This window comes from Schistocerca gregaria, chromosome 8 (genome assembly GCF_023897955.1).
Source record: "Schistocerca gregaria isolate iqSchGreg1 chromosome 8, iqSchGreg1.2, whole genome shotgun sequence".
Lineage (NCBI taxonomy): Eukaryota > Metazoa > Arthropoda > Insecta > Orthoptera > Acrididae > Schistocerca > Schistocerca gregaria.
Window position 1 is genome coordinate 66,077,860 of NC_064927.1, and position 19,939 is coordinate 66,097,798.

At 44.7% G+C, this 19,939-nt stretch overlaps 1 protein-coding gene across 1 annotated transcript in view; it reads right to left on the reverse strand.

The window, feature by feature from the left end:
* LOC126284545 (WAS/WASL-interacting protein family member 1-like) overlaps positions 1 to 11,225 on the reverse strand; it is a 127,071-nt gene extending 115,846 nt beyond the window's left edge. The window contains exon 1 of the mRNA XM_049983546.1: positions 11,140 to 11,225. Coding sequence (XP_049839503.1) covers positions 11,140 to 11,225 — 86 coding nt within the window. The remainder of the gene's footprint in view (positions 1 to 11,139) is intronic.
* Positions 11,226 to 19,939: the final 8,714 nt, after the last annotated feature.

Sequence of the window (19,939 nt, forward strand, 5' to 3'; positions counted from 1 at the left end):
CCCCGCCAGTTAGCCAACTTTATCTGCAATCGCGGGTCCCGCTACGTAGGCTACGCACTCGTACTAGCCCTCGATTTGTACCTCGCTAAAAATTTCCCCGCTTCGTCAGTGCCTCGCGAACTCGTACGTCTGCATGGGTTTCCCATCCCTGGCCGGTGGTTCCGGTGGCAACGTAGCGCAGTAAGCGCATCGATGCCCATGTTCTGGGCGGTGCATCCCCGGCTCTTACCTTGTGGTGTTTCGTCGAAGCATTAACGTATCATCTTCAGTCGAGAGTATCGATCGTTAGTGGATGACTCTAACAGACTTGCTTCTCGTAGCCAAACGCAAATGGTTAAATGATGGGCAATACTATCGTTTCAACACATGGTAACAAGATCAGTAGCACCATACGATTTTTTGCAAAGTACGGTATTGTATCCGGGAAGGTATCGTTGGTGGATCACAGTACGTAATTGCACAATAAGTTGAACAATATTTCCACAAGGTGTAATGAATGATAATTTTCTTTAAATGTGGATAAACATAAAATAATGATTATAAAAACTAAACGAGGCCGAGAATATCTAGTTTATTTTACAATGTCTGCTCCTTCGCCCATGTACAGATGTCTGAAGTAACAGATGTTGAGCAATAAAGTATCTAATAAGTGCCTAGACGAGCAGAACGACGATAGTATTACTGTTTAACACATTAAAAAACTAAAAACCCGCCTCGATTGCGAAAAAAGGCACCTAGTGTTAAGTGTTAATCCAGGTTTCGGTGTAGATAACTACACCGTCTTCAGAACACCAATAAAACCCACTAGTACCTAAGACCTTCGTCAATGATTAAAAGTTTTGGCGGGTCATGGCCCGTCGAACATAGGCCGGTGTGATGTGGAACGTACACCATTAAGTTAAGTAATGGTTTGACTTCGTACATATGTAATGTTTGTGTTTTCATTTTCTTTTTCGTTTATAAATGTATACCTATGGTGTTCTTCTAATCATTGGCAAAGGTCTTCTTAGGCACTTGTGGTTTTATTGTTGTTCTGAAGAAGGTGTAGTTACCTACGCCGAAACCTGGGTTAATACTTAACACTAGGTGCCTTTTTTCGCAATCGAGGCGGGTTTTTAGTTTTTTAATATATTAACCAACGATTGCTGATGCGTTGCGATGTCGAAGGTTGAAGACATTGTTGTCTTATTCCCTCTGTTGCGGGAATCCAAGTAATGTTGCAAGCCTAAACAGATGTAGACAGTGTGGGAAAAGGAGGTTTGGTTAAGCGACCGCTCATGATACGTGGCAAATCAGGGCTCGAGCCCCATTCCAGCACAGATTTACCCGTATTACTGCCAGTCAGTGTCAAAGAACTTGAAATCAGTGAATAAATTTCTGAATATCTGACTACACAACTAGTGGTGAACATCTTGAACACATTGCATTATGTTAGTATTTTGGGGTAATTCTAGGAAGGGATATGAAATGCGACAATCATATACGAGACGCTAGTGTGATATGTTGTAGAGTATCGTTGCACTGTTTTGTGTCCTTATCAAACAGGCATTACACTTGACCTTGTACAGTTTCAAATACGCACTACTAGGACGGCAACAGGTCGATACAACGCGTACTCTATTGCCAAAATCTGCCACTTTAATAAGGATAAGCCAATGTGATAAAATCCGAAGACAGTACAAATGATTCTCGTACGAATCAAAGCAGACTATAGAAAACAACGGCGATAGTGATCCATAAGTGACTAGAGAATGAGATATCGTATGCTAAAAAAATAGAAACTGGCAGTAAATAAAAACTGACAGCCAGAAGTTCATCTCCTGAAACCCCAAAATAAGTACTGTAACATCGTCGTCAAAACAGAATTTTTCTAGAGCAGTGAGCGCTTCACGACAGGTATCCCGAGAACCAGGTGTCTTGCAAAAGAGAACTGTGAGAAAATTCAAGGCGCAGTTGGGACTGAAGACAGATCCAAACTGGAAAGGAACAAATAAACCTAGGAGACAGAGTTACAAAAAGTGTACAGAGCAGCAGGTTCACGTTTGTTGAACTATATACAATAAGCGAAAGCCACATTAAGCAAATAGATACGTAAGAGAATGAAACAGTAGAACCCTATTTAAGAAAGATAGGAACGATTTGGAAAAGTCAAACGTCATGTAGTCCCAAATGTTAAAAGTGCGCTCTTCTGATCGGTACCAAAGTGAGGAAGAGATAAGATAACTACTTGGGAACGATGGAAGCAAGGTGGCGAACTGACGAAGGAGGTTACGATTTAATGTTCGACGAAGACATCATTGGAGGCGAAACGCAATCTCAGGCTGGGGAAGGAAATCACAGCACCCTTACACAGGAACCAGCTCGGCATTTGGCTTAAGCAATTCTGTGAAACCATGGAAAAAACAGAATCTGGATAGTCGGACGGGAATCTGAACCGTCGACGTCCAGATTGGGGATCCAGTTTGCTAACCACGGCCCCGTCTTGCTGGGCAGGACTACTGGAGACAGGAAAAACTCCAAACAATGAAAAAGCAAAATAAATGAGTTGTAACGTTACTGCAACTAGTCAGTCCCTCCGATTCCACCTGCAACCAACTTGTTCGGGAGGGCACTGAAAACTAAAGTGTTCCAATTTTTCTGCGAAAATTCTTAACGCTTTTTAAATAAAATAAACTTTTTTGACATTCTATATCTTTATTCTTCACGTCAACGAATTTGCAGCCCTCTTCCGTTAGAAGGCTCCGAATTGAAGCGTGTTACATGGCGGTGTGTAACTTAACTAAGTATGTGCGTGATAAACGGGCTGCTGTAATAATCGAATTTTGAATTCGAAACGTTTGTCCAAACATGGAAGAACCTCTCTTTCAGCATTATAATAGATCATACTCGGTAGAGTCCCGACTTTGCCCCATTCGATTTTCATCTGTTTCCATAACTTAAAGACTTTGATGGTGACGAAGCGTTGCAAACAGAGGTGAAGTTTTGTGGCTCCATCAAGAAAGTCAAACAGTCTACAGCGTAGGTATCAACAAACCACTCTCTCGTTGGGAGAAACGTGCTCTTCGCCAGGGTGACTATGTTCAGGATAAGATATGTAGACTTGAAGAATAAAGATTTAGAGTAGTCACAACGTTTTTGTAGTTATAAAAAGTTTAATAATTTTCACATAAAAAATTCGGAGGCATTACCTTTCTGCGTGCCTTTGTATAAATGTTACCAAAATTCCTAGTTATTTCCATTATTCAACTAAATAGTATATCGGTAAAGCAGCGATCATCTGTTGCTGATTATCTGTACATTAATCTTACTGAATATCATAGTAATTCACGCTGTGAGCGTTGTATAGCTAAAAGTAACCGTAATTGTACTAGCCGTTACGTCTGAAGCATTTTATGGGTTTCAGGTGGAGTTAAAGGAAGGGAGAATATGTTCGTATTGCATCATTCAAGGTGACGAGAACGCAAATAACTGGCAAAACGCGAAACATGTGAAAGGCAAGAGCAGGACGATACAGTGCGTGGTTAGAAGCTATTGTAAACCTCGAACCTGCTTGAACACTGGACACGAGACTGCAACAGCGTGATATTCACTACATCTGCCCTTTCTTCAGGCTTCAGTTGTCAAAGTGGCAGTCGGCACACGCTCGAAGGTAATAAATTAACTAATAGAACAGGGGACACGACTACAGCAAGGCGAAAGACCTCTGCTGACCACAGTAAAATCACACAGATCACAGGGGATGAAGCAACGCGAGAACCAAGCCGAAATTGCTTCCCGCCTTCAGACATGGCAGCCCGTGCGCGACCTAGTTTCGCCACCTTTCTGCAGAGAGCGCCGGTATCACAGAGCACAAACTATGCGCGCGGAGCACAGCTCGGTGGATTTGCTGTTGAGTTTGCGACACAAATAACTCCTTGTGCAGTCGCCTCTTAAGCAACAGACGTCTCCAGCTGAAGATCAATGTCTAACTCTAGATATACTCTCGCACCAAAAGTATCCGTACACGTCTATGTAACACAGAGCTGACAAGCAGATGTGACGAAACGGAGACTCACGAGTGTAAGAGGAGACGGGGAGCTCTGTGTTGTCGGTAGAAAAGCGGCAACAGTACAGCGGGTTGCTCAGGATAGCTCTGTGACTACGAACGTGCAGTAGCCGCTGCCTGTCGACTGAGCAGCAGATCTGCCAGAGACATTTCGACCATTCCAACTGACTAAAATATAAATCGTGATTAGGCTGTCCTTAGGCACATTACTAAGACTGACACCAGCGAGCACTGCGGAGGGAAGTTGTAAAAAATTGTATGACATCGGTAGTGCTACCAGCAGCTCGTCTAACGAAGTCATTGTACCTATTGAATTAAAAAGAATGGGCTACACTTACCGAGCAGCTCCTTGTAAGCCACACATTTATGTAGTCTGCCTTACGGGACGCTTGAGGAGGTGTAAAGGGCGGAGCGAGTAGACAGTGCGTGACTGGAAACGAGTTATTTTGATACATCATTCACACTATACCCTGTGGCAATCCGATGAAAGGATTTCGGAACGGCGAAATTCTTGGCAACGTTACCCGTCGTAATACACTGAAGCGCCAAATAAAATGGTATTCAAATACAGAGATACGTAAAAAGGCAGAATACGGCACTGCGGTCGGCAACGCCTATATAAGACAGCAAGTGTCTGGCACAGTTGTTAGATCGGTTACGGCTCCTACAATGGCAGGTTATAAAAATTTAAGTGAGTTTCAACAAGGTGTCATAGTCCGCCCGCGAGCGATGGGACACAGAATCTCCGAGGTGGTGGTGAAGTGGGAATTGACCCGTACGACCATTTTAGGAGCGTACCGTGAATGTGTGGAATCCGGTAAAACATCTCCCACACTGCTGCGTTCCGAAAAAGATCCTGCAACAACGGGACCACGACCACTGAAGAGAATCGTTCAACGTGATGGAAGTGCAGCGCCTCCACTAACTGCTGCAGATTTCAATGCTGGGCCACCGACAAGTGTCACCGTGCCAACCATTCAACGAAACATCATCGATTAGCGCTTTCGTAGCCGAAAGCCCACTTGTGCATCATTGATGACTGCACGACACAAAGCTTTACTCCTCGACTGGGCCCGTCAAGACCTGTTGATGACTGGAAGGATGTTGTCTGGTCGGACGAGTCTCGTTTCAAATTCTATCAAGCGGATGGAAGTGTACGAGTATGGAGACAACCTCATGAATGGCTGTTCAGGGTGATGGAGGCTCCCTAATGGTGTGAGGCGTGTGCATTTGGAGTGATATGGGACCCATAATACATCTAGATACGACTCCTACAGGTGACACGTGCGTAAGAATCCTGTCTCATCACTTGCATCCATTCATGTCCATTGTACGTTTCGAATGACTTGGGCAATTCCAGAGGGACAATACGATACTCCACACATCCAGAATTGCCACAAAGTGACTCCAGGAACACTCTTCTGAGTTTAAACACTTCCCCTGGCCGCCAAACTCCGCAGACATGAACATTACTGAGCACATCTGCGATGGCTTACACCGTGCTGTTCACATGAGATATCCATCCCATCGGATTCTTACGGATTTACGGACAGCCCTGCAGGATCCATGACGCCAGTTCCCTGCAGCAGTACTTCAGACATTAGTCGAGTCCACGCCAGGTCGTGATGCGGCTCTTCTGCGTGCCCGCGGGGGCCTACATGATATTGTGCCTCTTTCTTTTGCTCTTCAGTGTACGTGAAGCCAACAAGAGGCGCGGAGGAGATGGTGTTACGGGCCACGGTAGACAAACAGTTCGCAGACGATATTTTCTCGTATGAGCATGTGTCATCTCATAAAGTAGCATATGTGAGGCAGTGGTTTTCAGACAAGTGGCTTGCCCATATTCCCGACCTGAACACGAGGGAAAGTCCTTGGGGTGAATCAGAATGTCGTCCTCGCTCGAGATCCCGGTGTCCAACATCACTGCAATGGGCAGTCACTGTTCCACATACTCTCCGATACGTCACAGAAAATGTCCTCAGTAGCGTTCACGCTGCCATACAGGCGAAGGATGGACGTGGGCAATACTAATGTCCACTAAGTGGTGTCCAGATGGTTTTGAAAAGATACTGTATATAGTACATAAGGCACTGTACATTATACAGTGCAGTATGTACAGTACCAATGTTACCAGTTTCCTCTCCACTTCCACTGTATGCCTCTATGCGGCCCCAGATTCATCTTACTTTTCTCTAATGACCCTTACGCGAGGCATGCTGTCGCGTCGGCAAAGTTATCGCATCCTTTCCTCAAGTATCGCTGTGCAAAATTTACACAAGGAGTTTCTCAAAAATGTCACATTCTATACAAAGATCGACATTTAAGTTAACCGATCACTTCCGTTACAGTCTTGTGTAGTTCACTCCATGAATTAGGAGCCAACCACGTGGTCTGTGTAATCGATCCACGTCTGCCAACTTGATACCTGCTACAACACTGCACTGCGTGCGCCAGCGTCTTCTATGCCACTTCATTCACAGACGCACTGCTCTTCCCAGTTCCCTTGCAACAAACCCAAGTGTTCACCACTAATCTTGTGATATTTTCTGTGAACAGAACCAGTCTACTCTAGGAAATTCATCATGAGGCTACCAGACGCTGTAGTAATAAATAATAATTTCCAGACGACTGGTTTCAGCCAAATGGCCATCTGCAAATGAGCGCGATTTTTAGATTGTGTTACGTAGATGTCACATAATTATCGAAGAATTATTTCTTAAACTTGTGGTTCCTTATGCACATTCCGAGCTTTAATCTCGTACGCTGACACGCTAGTTTATGTAGTTTAATAAACAATTCTTCCACCTGAACACAGCACCTACGTACAACAAACCAAAAATTAAAATGACTCAACAGTGGTTGCACGATGCTAGATATTCATTACAGCAACACATGGTGCTTAAATCATCAAATATGTTGCCATGTGCTTATTCCGTTTGCGGACATATTCTGACTTATCCATCTTCAAATATGACTATCATTTATTACGTGAAGCGGAAATTTTTTTAACGGTCATTCTTATCGAATTTTATTACCTACAGGCAACAACGTTAGTGAACAATGTAACAGGGATGCTGATCGTAACCCATAGACGGTTTATGCAAAATGATGATCCAATCGTACTGTTACCTATGCTTTGCGCACACTCGACTTTAGTTTCCTTTGTGGTGAACATTCGGCATCCATTATACCGTACTGACGGCTGTTTCTTTGAGCGAATTACATATCTGCGAAATAACTTCGTTTGATCGTATCACGGTTATCAGTCGACGGTGTGGTGCAGCGTAGAACGTTCAGAGTCAACACACGTACCTGTCGTTAATCATCTGCACATTTCGGTACAGAATTCTAGCCTCACCGAGTCCCCGACGTCATTCACTAGATCAGTAATATAAATTTTGAACGGTTTGTGCATAAGGCGATTCGAAGTGAAACCAATACGTAAACTTAGTCGCAGGTTAGGCAGATGCAAGACTGAGGTTCACTGGAAAAATCATTGAGAAGCCCATTACACACACGTAGGAGGTACCGGCTGGTTATAAGTAAAGGGACTGTGTTCCGAGTGCTGTAGTGCAGGCTTTATACATCGCAGGACACCGAAACGTCTTAGATGTGTTCGTTAATCTGCGTGTTCGCGGTGTATGCTGAAAAAAAGTAGTAGTTCCATCTTCTGGCACCAGTGAAAATATCGTGTAGTAAGCAGTTAGAATGCAGTGTGGTGCAGCAGAAGGGGAGGAAAGATCAAACATATGACAACGGTGGTTTGGTACGCTTATTAGGATATCGTCACAAGTAACAAAGTGTGTTTAATATTGTCTTCCGACCCAGCAACATGTTGCATCCGTAACAGGTGGAACTTCTATGTATTTTTCTCTACTAAAATGACTGAGTGCGTGAAACTTCTTAGTTCGTACTCAAACTGCTAAATGCAACTGATGCTACTGTCTCGTAACTTATTTTTATCATTTCAACACTGACCTGCACAATTTTCCCTGACAAAGACGACTCAGACTTAACCTATTAATTTATTACCCACAATATACAAGCCGAACTCAATCTGACTGCTCTGTAATGATGACATAACTTCAAATAATTAACTCAAAAGAATGGCCCTGAAATGAGAAGAAATCCTAACAATAACCCATACATTTCATAAGCAGAGACACACAAGCGACAGTTCTGTGCATTCATGGCACCGTGCACAGTAATATGTGCTTCGTCTGTCCAGATAATATTCTCCGGCCTTCTCCAGCGACATTTCATCCATTTCTATGGATGCCAAAAGACAGGGAAAAGTCACGGACTTGTAGTCTGTCTTGGTGTTTCGTTTGGTGGACTTTCTATATGTTGTAGAGATACCATTGTAAAATGCGCTGCAAAATCTTTTGAACTGTTGACCAGGAGGGGGCATTAGTTGCAGAATTTGAGGCATGAGCTGTAACCACAGAAACTTCACCAACAACTCCGATGTAAATGAACCCCCTCACTCTCCCTGCCACACCACCTATTGCACCTGTTCTTTCTAATTTATTCATCAAATTCGTCGCCCATTTATTGACATGGGGCCTCTCTGCAGCGGTTTCTGTCGACGACATTCCCGCAATACAGCGCTGCAATCGCTGTCGTTTTGATCAAACGACGTTACCAGGCGTTCAAGGTGTTTCTCCTCAATAACCATGCCATTTAGTACAGAATACTTCAAACTTATATATCCTCTAAACGAGCAGTGACTTGACAAAAGAAATCAACATGTGTCGCCAAGCAACAGACAGCACACCGATGTCGAAACAGAAAACATTTCATATTCTGACTGATTACAGCGCCTTTTTTTCACCAGGTGGCAGAAAGTAGAACTACTGCTTTTCGTCGTACAAGCGTGCGTACGGATTAATGAACGTATCTTGTTTGAGTGTTCTGTGATGTACAAGGTGACCATTAATTAATAAAACCGACAAACTGCAGGGACAGATTCCTGAACGGAAATGGAGGAAAAGTGCCATATAAACATGTGAACAGAAATGGAGAGCGTGCGTGCAACAACATAAAAATGGTCCTGGATCCCAGTTCAGAGGTGCATCTCATTCGCGTAATAACAGGTGTTCAAAGTGGCCTCCATGAGGTTGCAGGTGATAGGGATAATAGCGGTTGTCACGCAGCGTACACACACCCGTTCTTTGGCTTACATCACGTTGGGAGGGGGCACTTGCATGGAGCTTCTATGGTTCGTCTCAATATCCTGTAGAACCCGACGCTACAAATATTGTGTACGCACAGTCCGCGCCCCCTCCCTCCCCCCCCCCCTCCCTAATTCGACTGCCTGAAAGGATCGATGATCACGCAAACCCTCAAGAAGGGTTTGAAATGTTCTGTGATGTGTTTGACGTCTGTAAGGGTACTTGTTTTGGTATACCTGTACTGCCTTTCTACCGTTTCCATCCGCTTGGCCGTACACAGATACCATCTCGGTTTGTTCCCGACATGAAAACCGGACCATTATGCTGCTTACTATACGCTGCGTCAATCACACAGTCTGCAACACAGGGCTCATAATGTAGGAGGAACTGTCATTCATCAGCGACATCTACTGTGGCAACTATGTATTCTAGACACACATCCATAGGATTTTTTTTCCCTAGATTCCCAGTCAGATAGCCGCCCCTGCAGTTTGTCGGTTTTATTAATGTTCGCCCTGTATATAGTCGCACTACAGCCCTCGGGTCACAATGAGTTTAATTATAACCACCAGGTACCTTGCAAAACCGCGGGGGTAGCCGCGCGGTCTCAGGCGCCTTGTCATGGTCCGCGCGGCTCCCCTCGTCGGAGATTCGAGTCCTCCCTTGGGCATAGGAGGGTGTGTTGTACTAAGCGTAAGTTAGTTTAAGAGGGACCGATGACCTCAGCAGTTTAGTCCCATAAGACCTTACCACAAATATCCAAATTTTTCCGACCAGTACTTGAATATTGCTCGTGAGTCTAGGACATGTACGAGATGAGATTGATAAAGGAACAGAGCAGATGTAAACAAAAGGAGCGCTTTTTGTTTCTGGTCAGTTAGCAAGCGAGAAAGCGTCAAGAAGACAGCCATTTCCAGTGCTGCAAGAGAGACATACTGCATCACGGTAAGGGTTACTTTTAAAGTTCCGAGAGCAAACACGCCCAAAAGAGTCAACCAACAAGTTTCTTCATTCTATGTATATCTCGCAAAAAGACTACCACTGTGAAATTAGACATATTCTAGCTCAAACGGGAGCTTACCCACTATCGTTACGTCAGCGAGTTTTAAAGCAAAAGAACAAGTGACTGCGGTACACCAAGTAGCGTCACACACCATAAGGTGGCTTGCGGACACTAGATGGAGATGTAACATTCTATAACGGTCCCTTCTATAACGGTCATTCTATAACTCCCTAAGTTACCATCACACTCGTCGATTTTGTTCCGTTTAGAACCAAGGAGTTAATTCTACCCGCAAGGTCTGCTGCGACGTTTCTCCAGCGACATTTTGGTTCAAATAGCTCTGAGCACTATGGGCCTTAACTTCTGAGGTCAACAGTCCCCTAGAACTACTTAAACTTAACTAACCTAAGGACATCACACGCATCCATGCCCGAGGCAGGATTCGAACCTGCGACCGTAGCGGTCGCGCGGTTCCAGACTGTCACTCAGCCACTCCGGCCGGCGACATTTTGGTATTTATCACGATCGACTTTGAGAGCCCACTGAATGCAAACAACTGGGTCGGCTGGTTTGGCTAGATCGCCGAGGGTACGGATTCAGTGTTTGTTGCACTCGATGGCGCCGCTCTGTTGACATTTCCGAACCGAAAGACGAGCCCCGTTCGGATCCTGCAGAGAGGCAGCCGGCAGGGTGGGAGGGAGGCAATTGCGCCCCGAGGCGTCTGCGGGTGGCCCCCCGCGTCAACAACAGCCGTGAACACGCTTCCATTTCACGCACGGCGCGCGCGCGGCGCATTAAAGCGTTTGACTGGCCACACGGGACGGAAGCGAACGGAGACAATGGCGGGGGAAGGAGCACACATCCGTAATTAATAGGAGGCGGCGGCGAGACGCATTGCGTGGGGCGCCAGTGCCGGCCAACTGTTACCGAGGGGGTTGCGCGCGCGGCCATCGGTCACGGGGGCGGCGCCCGGGGGTTTTTCTTGCAGCGGCGGGGCATCCATCCCATTAGGGGCGCCCGCCCGGAATCCGTTAAGTCGCCGCGAAACCACTCCATCACGCTAATTCACAAAGGCCCTTGCGATTGACAGGCAAAAGCGTTTACTCCCAGTCGACACCGCCGAGTCGCATAATTGTGACCACCTGTTCGTGTGTGACGTCTAAAGGGCGTAGCTTGTGGCGTCGGCCACATTATGTGCGATGGCGGAGTGGGTATGTAGGCCGCTGGCAGGTTGTCTGCACCAGCTGTGCTCACGAGGAGAACACAGCAAGTGCCATAACCAGAGAGATTGAAACAAGTGGCTTGTTCACAGTTACAACGGTCGATGTTTTCGTGATACTTTATGTGTCTTTTAGTGAGAAAACAGTTAAACCGAAGCGGTGGCACAGTGGCTACCGTGGGTTCACATTTTCGCGACCCGTTTTCGAAACCGATTTATTATTTTTATTTGTGTTCTTCATTCGTGTATCCATGTTCGTAGAAGATTACTACATGATTGTTTTCCAATTAATGTTGAAATAAAGTTGTCCTTATTCGTCTACTAATTCTATGTCTAGTAAAAGAATAGAAAAAAATAGTGCATGTAAAAAATATTCGGAATTGTTTTCCACGAAGTTTCTGTATTGTATCTTGATTCGCAATCAGTTTCAAGCGGAAAATGTCACTGTACAAACCTGTGTTCGCACAATGCACGTAATGTTCGCCGTTTCTACGATCGGTACAATCCTAGGTAATATGGCAATCCTTCCTGAGTATAAACTAAAGAATGAAATATAACGATTAGCAACAGATGTAACAATGTAATATGAGAATTTGAAAAGATTGTAACCCCTGAAAACAACAACTCATACGTACTATTCAATAGAAATATGACGCTTATTGTGAAACCTGTTCGTTATTTTGTAATTAATATAAGACCATTCTATCCCCTAATTTGATAAGAAACAGTCGTATAGTAACCTTCTACGAAAATGGGTAGATAAACTAAAAGGAAATAAATAAAAACAATAATCTGATTTTGAAGGCGGGACGCAAAGGCGAGAAGCCGCGCCGTTTTGACTCAGCGCCTCACGCGCTAAATGTCTTCTAAATTACGTCCCAAACTTTGATGTTCGTTTCCTGAGAAACGGTGAAGTATCTACGAAAAGACCGAGACACATCTTCGCTTATTTTGATCCCTCTTCCACAGAGCGAAATCTGTGGAAAATCGCTGTATGTCACTTGCCGTGTTCTGCTCATCAGTTGCTATGGATAGCGCGGTTTCAACACCACCTCGAAAAAGTCAAACTGTGATTTACATTCTTGTGTAGCAATTCGTTGCGTTCACATCACAATATTTCGAAAAGAAGGTATTTTATGTGTAGCTCGAGGCAGTGAGGGTAGAGGAGATGTGTAGAAAGCATCCTAGTAACATATTTAATGCACAGTTTTCAACATCTCTTTTTGCTGGCCTTGTGTGTGTGGTCTCCCTGTGGCCATTGTCTACGACAGGGTCGGGTTTTCTGTAGCCTGCTGATGGGTCGGTCTTTCACTAATCCTCCTAAATGCGTTCTGCCTGGAACTGCCACGGCTGGCTTAGAGGCAGTTCGATTTCCCCATAACGGTTATATGTTACGACATCTGTTGCAGAAACCTTAAATGTCCTTCCAGAGTGCAGCACTTCACAGAAGCACCGCAAATAGGACCAGTGAGTGGCCACTGAGGCCTACATTCTGTTTCTGGTTCTGCTACGCAGCAAAGGTTAAATAATTTCTCGGAGCCTTTTGGGTTGCAGTTTCCTGAGACAGGACAGAGGGAAAACAGGGGGTCACACGTCAGTCTACAACTGCCGAGTAGTTAGGAGAAATTAGAGAAAGAGAAACTTCCGGTGATGGCAGGTTGATTGCTCGTATCAGCGCCAAACGGCGTCATATGCATCAACTAGATGCGTGCATTTTGGAGCTGGATAGGTTACACGCAGCTGGAGACAAGGAACTCAGGAGTCAAAAGCACTATTATTTGCATTCAGACTAATCACTTCAGCGAGGGCTAATTCTGAACATTAGAAATGCAAAAGGAGCATCTGCACATTCGAAGCCAGTGTCTGAGTCCTTTGGGTGAAAGGGAACAGAAGTAGCAAACACTATCAGTGCTGTAAAGTACACTTAATTCAGAGCAGCACTCCAGCCTACAAAAACAGACTTTTGATTCTTCAATATCTCCAGGTATATTTTATGACGAAATAAATCTCGGGTGAACAGTACGTCAGCGCACCTGATGATGTCAACGTGGTCGATTGCCGAAATATTGTGTCCTATGCACACTCATACCAGGCTGTTCACCCGAGATTTATTTCGTCAAAAACAGACTTGTCTGAGCTTACCCGAGGCACTGCAATATTGTATTTGTCCACCGACACCGGGCAAGCGACTTTCAAGTAAAATATATCGCATGTACATGAGTATACATAATGAATGTGCGAGTACAGATGGTTGACGACATCTGGAAGTTTGGGTATGGCCGTGAGTCGCCCTCGGATTGCAGTAGGGCGACCGCTCGCTATAAGGAAGAAATACGGGTTCGAGTCCCTATTCGGCACAAATCTGCACTGTCGTCATTGCATTACACAGCTGCTGGTTGTCCATATTCACAACTGCGAATACACCTCATGTATTTCATAACGGCTGCAGACACGCACGCCTGTCCAAAGATGCATTGTATCGTAATTCAGAATAACACACTTTCACTTCCTAATCCGACTAAACCGATGACCACCTATGTTTTTGTCTAGATTGCCAAAGATGTGAAGATCCGCTCTGTACGGAGTATGTCGCAGTCTTCTTCCGACTGACAGTATGAGGGCGGGAGTTAACATGTAAAAGGGATGAATCAGTTCGACAACATTACAGGGTGTTTCCACTTTATGACGCGTCACAGTTTCTACAGTGCGTCTCCATAGTGCTGTGCACTGATTCCGGTTCCACGTTCGAGGGAGCCGTGAGCAAAGGGCCCCGCAGTCGAAGGAGAAGTTCATCACGACGTTACCGGAAATTGCATTTCTTTGGTGGGGGCGTATGGGATGTTTGCACTGCTGGCTTTGCCGTTTGTCCCTCGGGCTGTCGGAATACTGCTTGATGGAATCATCGTCTTACACGATAACGCCCGCCCCCGCAATGCCAGTCTGACGAAGGCTACTCTGCAGTGGTTAGGATCTTGAAACACTGCACTGCGCACAGTCCGGTTCTTTCATCGCGTGATTTTCACGTCTTTGGCGACCTGAAGGAAGACATACGTGGACTTCGGTTTCAGTCGGACGAGGAAGTGTAAGAGTGTCACCGGTTGTTGATCCGCCAGCGGCCAACCGAGTTCTGCGAACAGGAATTGATCATCTAATCTCCCAGTGGGATAAATATCGTAATGCGAGCGGCAGCTACTTTTGAATGGAAGCATCCCATTGTCCCATTGTACCCTGTGGTCGGTTTACATTGGACTGCCTCTTGTATATCTACAAGTATATTCCGCGAGCCACCTGGAGGATTGCGAGGATTGCTCGGGAAGGGGGGGGGGGGGGTTACTTCCGTTAACACTCATCTAGAGCGCGAGAAAAATCTGTAAATTCTTGATCCGATGTGCGGCAGCCGGAGGTTCGAGTTCTCCCCCGAGCATGGGTGGGTGTGTTTGTCCTTAGCATAATGTAGGTTAAGTAGTGCGTAAGCTTAGGGACTGATGACCTTAGCAGTTAAGTCCCATAAGATTTCACACACATTTGAATATTTTCTAGGTCCGACAGCAGCTTGTTAGTAAACAGTTGGTAGCGATATAGGAAGTTTTATCGGTGAGAATATTCCAATCCATTAGTCAGATGTTAGTTTCTTTCCTAGATAGATACAAGGTTTTTAGTTATTCGTTTTTGAGTTGTGAGAAGTTAAGTGCTGGCTCATACACTGATGCGACGGTGGTCACCTATACTTCAACAGACTGGACAGCGTGGCTGTGCAGAGACGTATCCTGAGACAGTCAGTAAATGTTGAGACCTGATGGGTAAAGGGAAGGCAGCATTCGGTTACGATTGTGGACGGGGCCGATATCAGTTACTGTTGGTTCCCTTTTGCAATTACACACATTTATTTTAAGACTCAGCGAAAAATAAAGATATCACTCATTATTAATGAAGGAATAAAGAACTGCGTAAGTAATAGTACTTTAAGTGCGTTACAATTTACCAAATGAACATAAAATACAAACATAGCAAATAATGTTTTAAAAACTAGGGAGTGTGACGCCAATTAGAATTTTAAGGCAAGTAATCACAGCCACAGCTGAAGGCGTTTATCGCCAAGAATGGCAATTATAAAAACATTTAACAAACTTACTGTAAAACTGAAATGCAATAGTAAGGTTAATTTAAAAAGAGAGACAACTGATCACTAAGCGGGTGAGACAAAATGATGGCAAACTTGGTAGCACAACCATTTAAACCTGCTGTAACGCAGAGAATGGCAGTTATATAAAAAATTTAAAAAACATACAGTAAAACAGCAAATACAACAGCAAAGGTTAATTTAAAAGAACAAGCAACTAATCACCAAACAGGTGAGACAAAATGATAGTAGCACAATCATATAAACCTACTGTAACGCCAAGAATGGCAATTATATAAAAAAATTAGAAATATACAATAAAACAGCAAATACAATAATAAAACACAAGAGCGAGTAAATAAATTTAAATATCTTGGAGAAACTATACAGAAACTATACAGAATGGACTAGAAAAATCTGCAATAGATGTAAGAATTAACAAAATGGAAAGAGCATATGGTTTGACCAAAAATATTTACAACAAAAAATGTATATCTAGAAAAACAAAACTGAAATACTACAACACAGTGGTACGACCAGAATTTTTATATGGATCTGAATGCCTAACGATGAACTACAAGATGCACAAACTAGAGGTACTGGGAAGAAGGATTATTAGAAAAATAATGGGTGCAATGAAAACTGCAGATGGTTGGAAAATAAGAAGTAATAAGGAGATCTACAAAAATATAGAGAAAATATATGAAGTAATGGCCAAACGAAGATTACCCCTTTTTGGACATCTCTGTCGAATGGATGGAAATAGACTAACAAAACAAATACTCCTATATTTCTGGAGAAGTAATCAACAATAGCATGGACTACAGAAGTAAGAAAAGATCTTGAAAGAAACAACATCAAAGGATCAGAAATAGCAAAAAGAAACCGTTTTAAAAACAAAATACTAAATAAAAATAATAAATTTGGAAGGCTTTCAAAGCAGAAGAAATAAAAAATCGGGAAGAACATGGACAGAAGAAACGAAGACACTTCAAGGGGAGAAAATGAGGGAATACTGGAAAAATAGGAAACAACAACAAAGGAAAAAGAGGAACTGAAGTTGTTAACGTGATCCTAGTTGGTCAACACCATTGTAATAAAAACACACACACACACACACAAGGGACAGTCACAGACGGTGCAAAAGGATTCGGCCTCTGAGTAGGACCAGCAAAAACACTTTCGCGAGCGGTGAGATAGGCAGCCAAGGGTCGCATTCACTTCACAAGATGGTTATTCAGTCTAGTGGCAGTCTAACGAATAATTAATGATAATCTTGCTGAGGCTGCCTGACGTCCCATGAACCAAATCCAAGGATGTAAAAATACGCCAAAGCTGGAACCAGCGGTCTGGACTCCGCCCACAATATACTGTGATTAGAGCGCCCGAAACAAGAAAAGGATCACTAACACCAGAGTAGAAGAATCGCCAACCCACCTACAATCAAGCAAGGCGAGGAAACGTATAATGCTGTTACATACACTAACCCGCAGGGCAGGTAATTGGGGTGTTACCAGCCACGAGGCAGGAGCAATACCGCAGATCGAACTTAACAAATAGCAACAAACTGAACGCAATAAACAATAATTAGAAGTCCAGGAACGCTAATCAGACCCGCCTTCCCCAAGCATTCCACTCGCTGCTCTTCGCCTCAGCAACACTACGAGCAGCAATATGAACCCAAGTCAGTGGACAATCGCAAGATCTCACAACGGTGGAGGTTTGTCTGCTTGAATCCAAATGCACTCAAAACTTGCAGGATCGGGTTTACGACGAGGTCGTGCACCCTCGTGACCGCAGCCCTTCGATCCGGCAGTCCGTGCGCGCCGCCAGCGGTCCCGGCGTGTTCTCTCACTGCTTGGGCCTGGCTCCCCCTGAGGCCCCAATCGAACTGCACACTGACGATACCTGGAAGAACTACGGCATCGCCCCAAAGATAGGGCCACAGTTCCTACATACTGATAACCGCCGCTGCTGCCACTAGCGGACAAGCAACGCTTACGAAACCGAGTGGCGCCAGACAACGCTAGAAGAAGACGAACAACCGCAACGATGTCAAGTAAACGATACGGTCTGGTCTTCAACAGAGGACAGAAACCTACAAACAGCACCAGCGCTAGCCGCAGCATGGCTCAAATGTTTTTAATTAAGTCCGCAGAGCAGTACGTCCCGCCGTTGACAACGCGCGCTCTACAGAGGATAGCGAAATAGTGTAAACATCTGTACTTGCTTGGGAATGGTTTATAAATAAGGGGTTGTACCCCCATTTGGCCGTAACACAGCTGCGATCGTTCTTGGAATACTGGCATATAATGATTGTATAATCTCTAGTGGAATGTTATACCACTGTTCGATTAGAACCTCTTCTAACTCCTGTAGTGACGGAGGAGGCGGGAATCTTCTCCGGAGTCTGCGCTCCAATACTGCCCACAAGTGTTCGATAATGCTCAAGTCCGGGGACTGGGCTTGCTCAGGAAGACGCTGCGGTTCAGTTGCATGCTGCTCATACCACCACTGTACTGTACTGGCTGTGTGAATGGGTGCGTTATTGTCCTGAAAAGTGGAATCACTGTTGGGGAACAAGATTTGACTCATGGGGTGAAACTTATCACCTAAAAAGTTCACATAATCGTTGGCTGTAACACGGCCATAGAGAGTTATGATGGGACCAGCAGAATACCATGATGGCTGTCCACACCATCACATTTACACCTTGATGCTTAACGGTTGGAATCAAGCAAACAGGATCATAGGCATCTTTTGCGTTCTCCAGATGTAAGCCCAGTCCGATGTTGGAAATAACAAAAACGTTGACTCATGGGACCATACGACATGTTTCTGAACAGCCATCCAGGATATATACTCCTGACCATGTTTTACGCTTATTTGTTGTCGTCACTAATGGTTTCAGTTAGCAGCTCGTCCATGAATATTCTCTTAATGGAATTGTTGGAGGGCAGTGTCGATAGATACGGGGTCTCGAAGATGGCTATTAAGCTCTGCAGTCACTTTAGTCACGGTAGTTTTGTGTTGTTTTGACACAATTTGTGTTAGCGCACGACTATGTCTGTCATTCAGTTTTCATTTGCGCCCACCATTATGTTTATACGATGAAGCCCTATTTTGTGTAGGCTGTCATGACTGTTGAAGCAGTTGCTCCTGAAACATTCAGAAGTTGGCTGTATTGATTATTGAAGCTCTAGGTAACTGGGCACCCACAATCTGCCCTCTTTGTAACTCTGTTACGTCTTTCAATGCACGTCGACCTCGGCCTCTGAACGCAAATACGAAGTGTGCACCACTCGTGAACAACTTGCACTGATGCCTAGTCCGCACTGAACACGCACAGTTCAGCGCGACACGTACCTTACCAGCTTTGCTGGCCGTCAAACACAACCATCCCATTACTACCACTGTTGACATTATTTTGCCTATTCTCCCTATATCGCTAAGAGTACTGTGGATTCAAACTGTGGCCACCACTTCTCGGACGCTTCAATTTATGTTACGTCCATTGCATATAATACAGCGTAATGCGTCGTGGAAAGTGTCCACACACTTCATAAAGGTTTGCGGAAAAGTGGCCGACGGCCTTCTCTTAACTACCGTGATCAAAGTACAAAGTTGTCAGTGCTAACAGACAAGCAACACTGCGTTAAATAACCTCGCAAATCAACGTGGGACGTACGACGAACGTGTCAGTTGGAACAGTGCGGCGAAATCTGGAGTTAATGGGCTGACGACTGACGAGACTGCAGCTGCTAACAGCACGAAGACGCCTGCAGCGCCTCTTCCGTGCCCGAGACCATATCTGTTGGACTCTAGACGACTGGAAGACCGTCACCTGGTCACATGACTTGCCTAAGAACTGATGGTCCGGTTCGAGTGTAGCACAGACTCTACGAAGCCGTACAAGTTGTCAAAGAGGCACTGTGCAATCTGGTGGTGGCTCCAGAATGGTTTGGGCTTTTTTTATGTGGAATGGATTGGGTCCTCTGGTCCAAGTGAACCGATCATTAACTAATAATGATTACGTTCGACTACTTGGAGATCATTTGCCGCCAAACAACGACGGAACTTTTATGGACGACAATGCACCCTATCACCAGGTCACCACTGCTCACGACTAGTTTGAAGAATGGACAATTGGAGCAAATGATTTGGTGATGAAGATCACCTGACATTAATCCTGTGGGGTCTTGCCCACTCATCGCTAGTAGGGTGCCTAAGGGATGCAGCGTTCTCGTAATGCTACGCAACAATTCAAACAATTAACATTAGAGGTTTTATTTTTATAAAGCAATTGACAACACATTGGAGATACAACGGTGTCACAAGTAACATGCCAACAGTAATAGTTTTCGCTGTAGGCAAAATC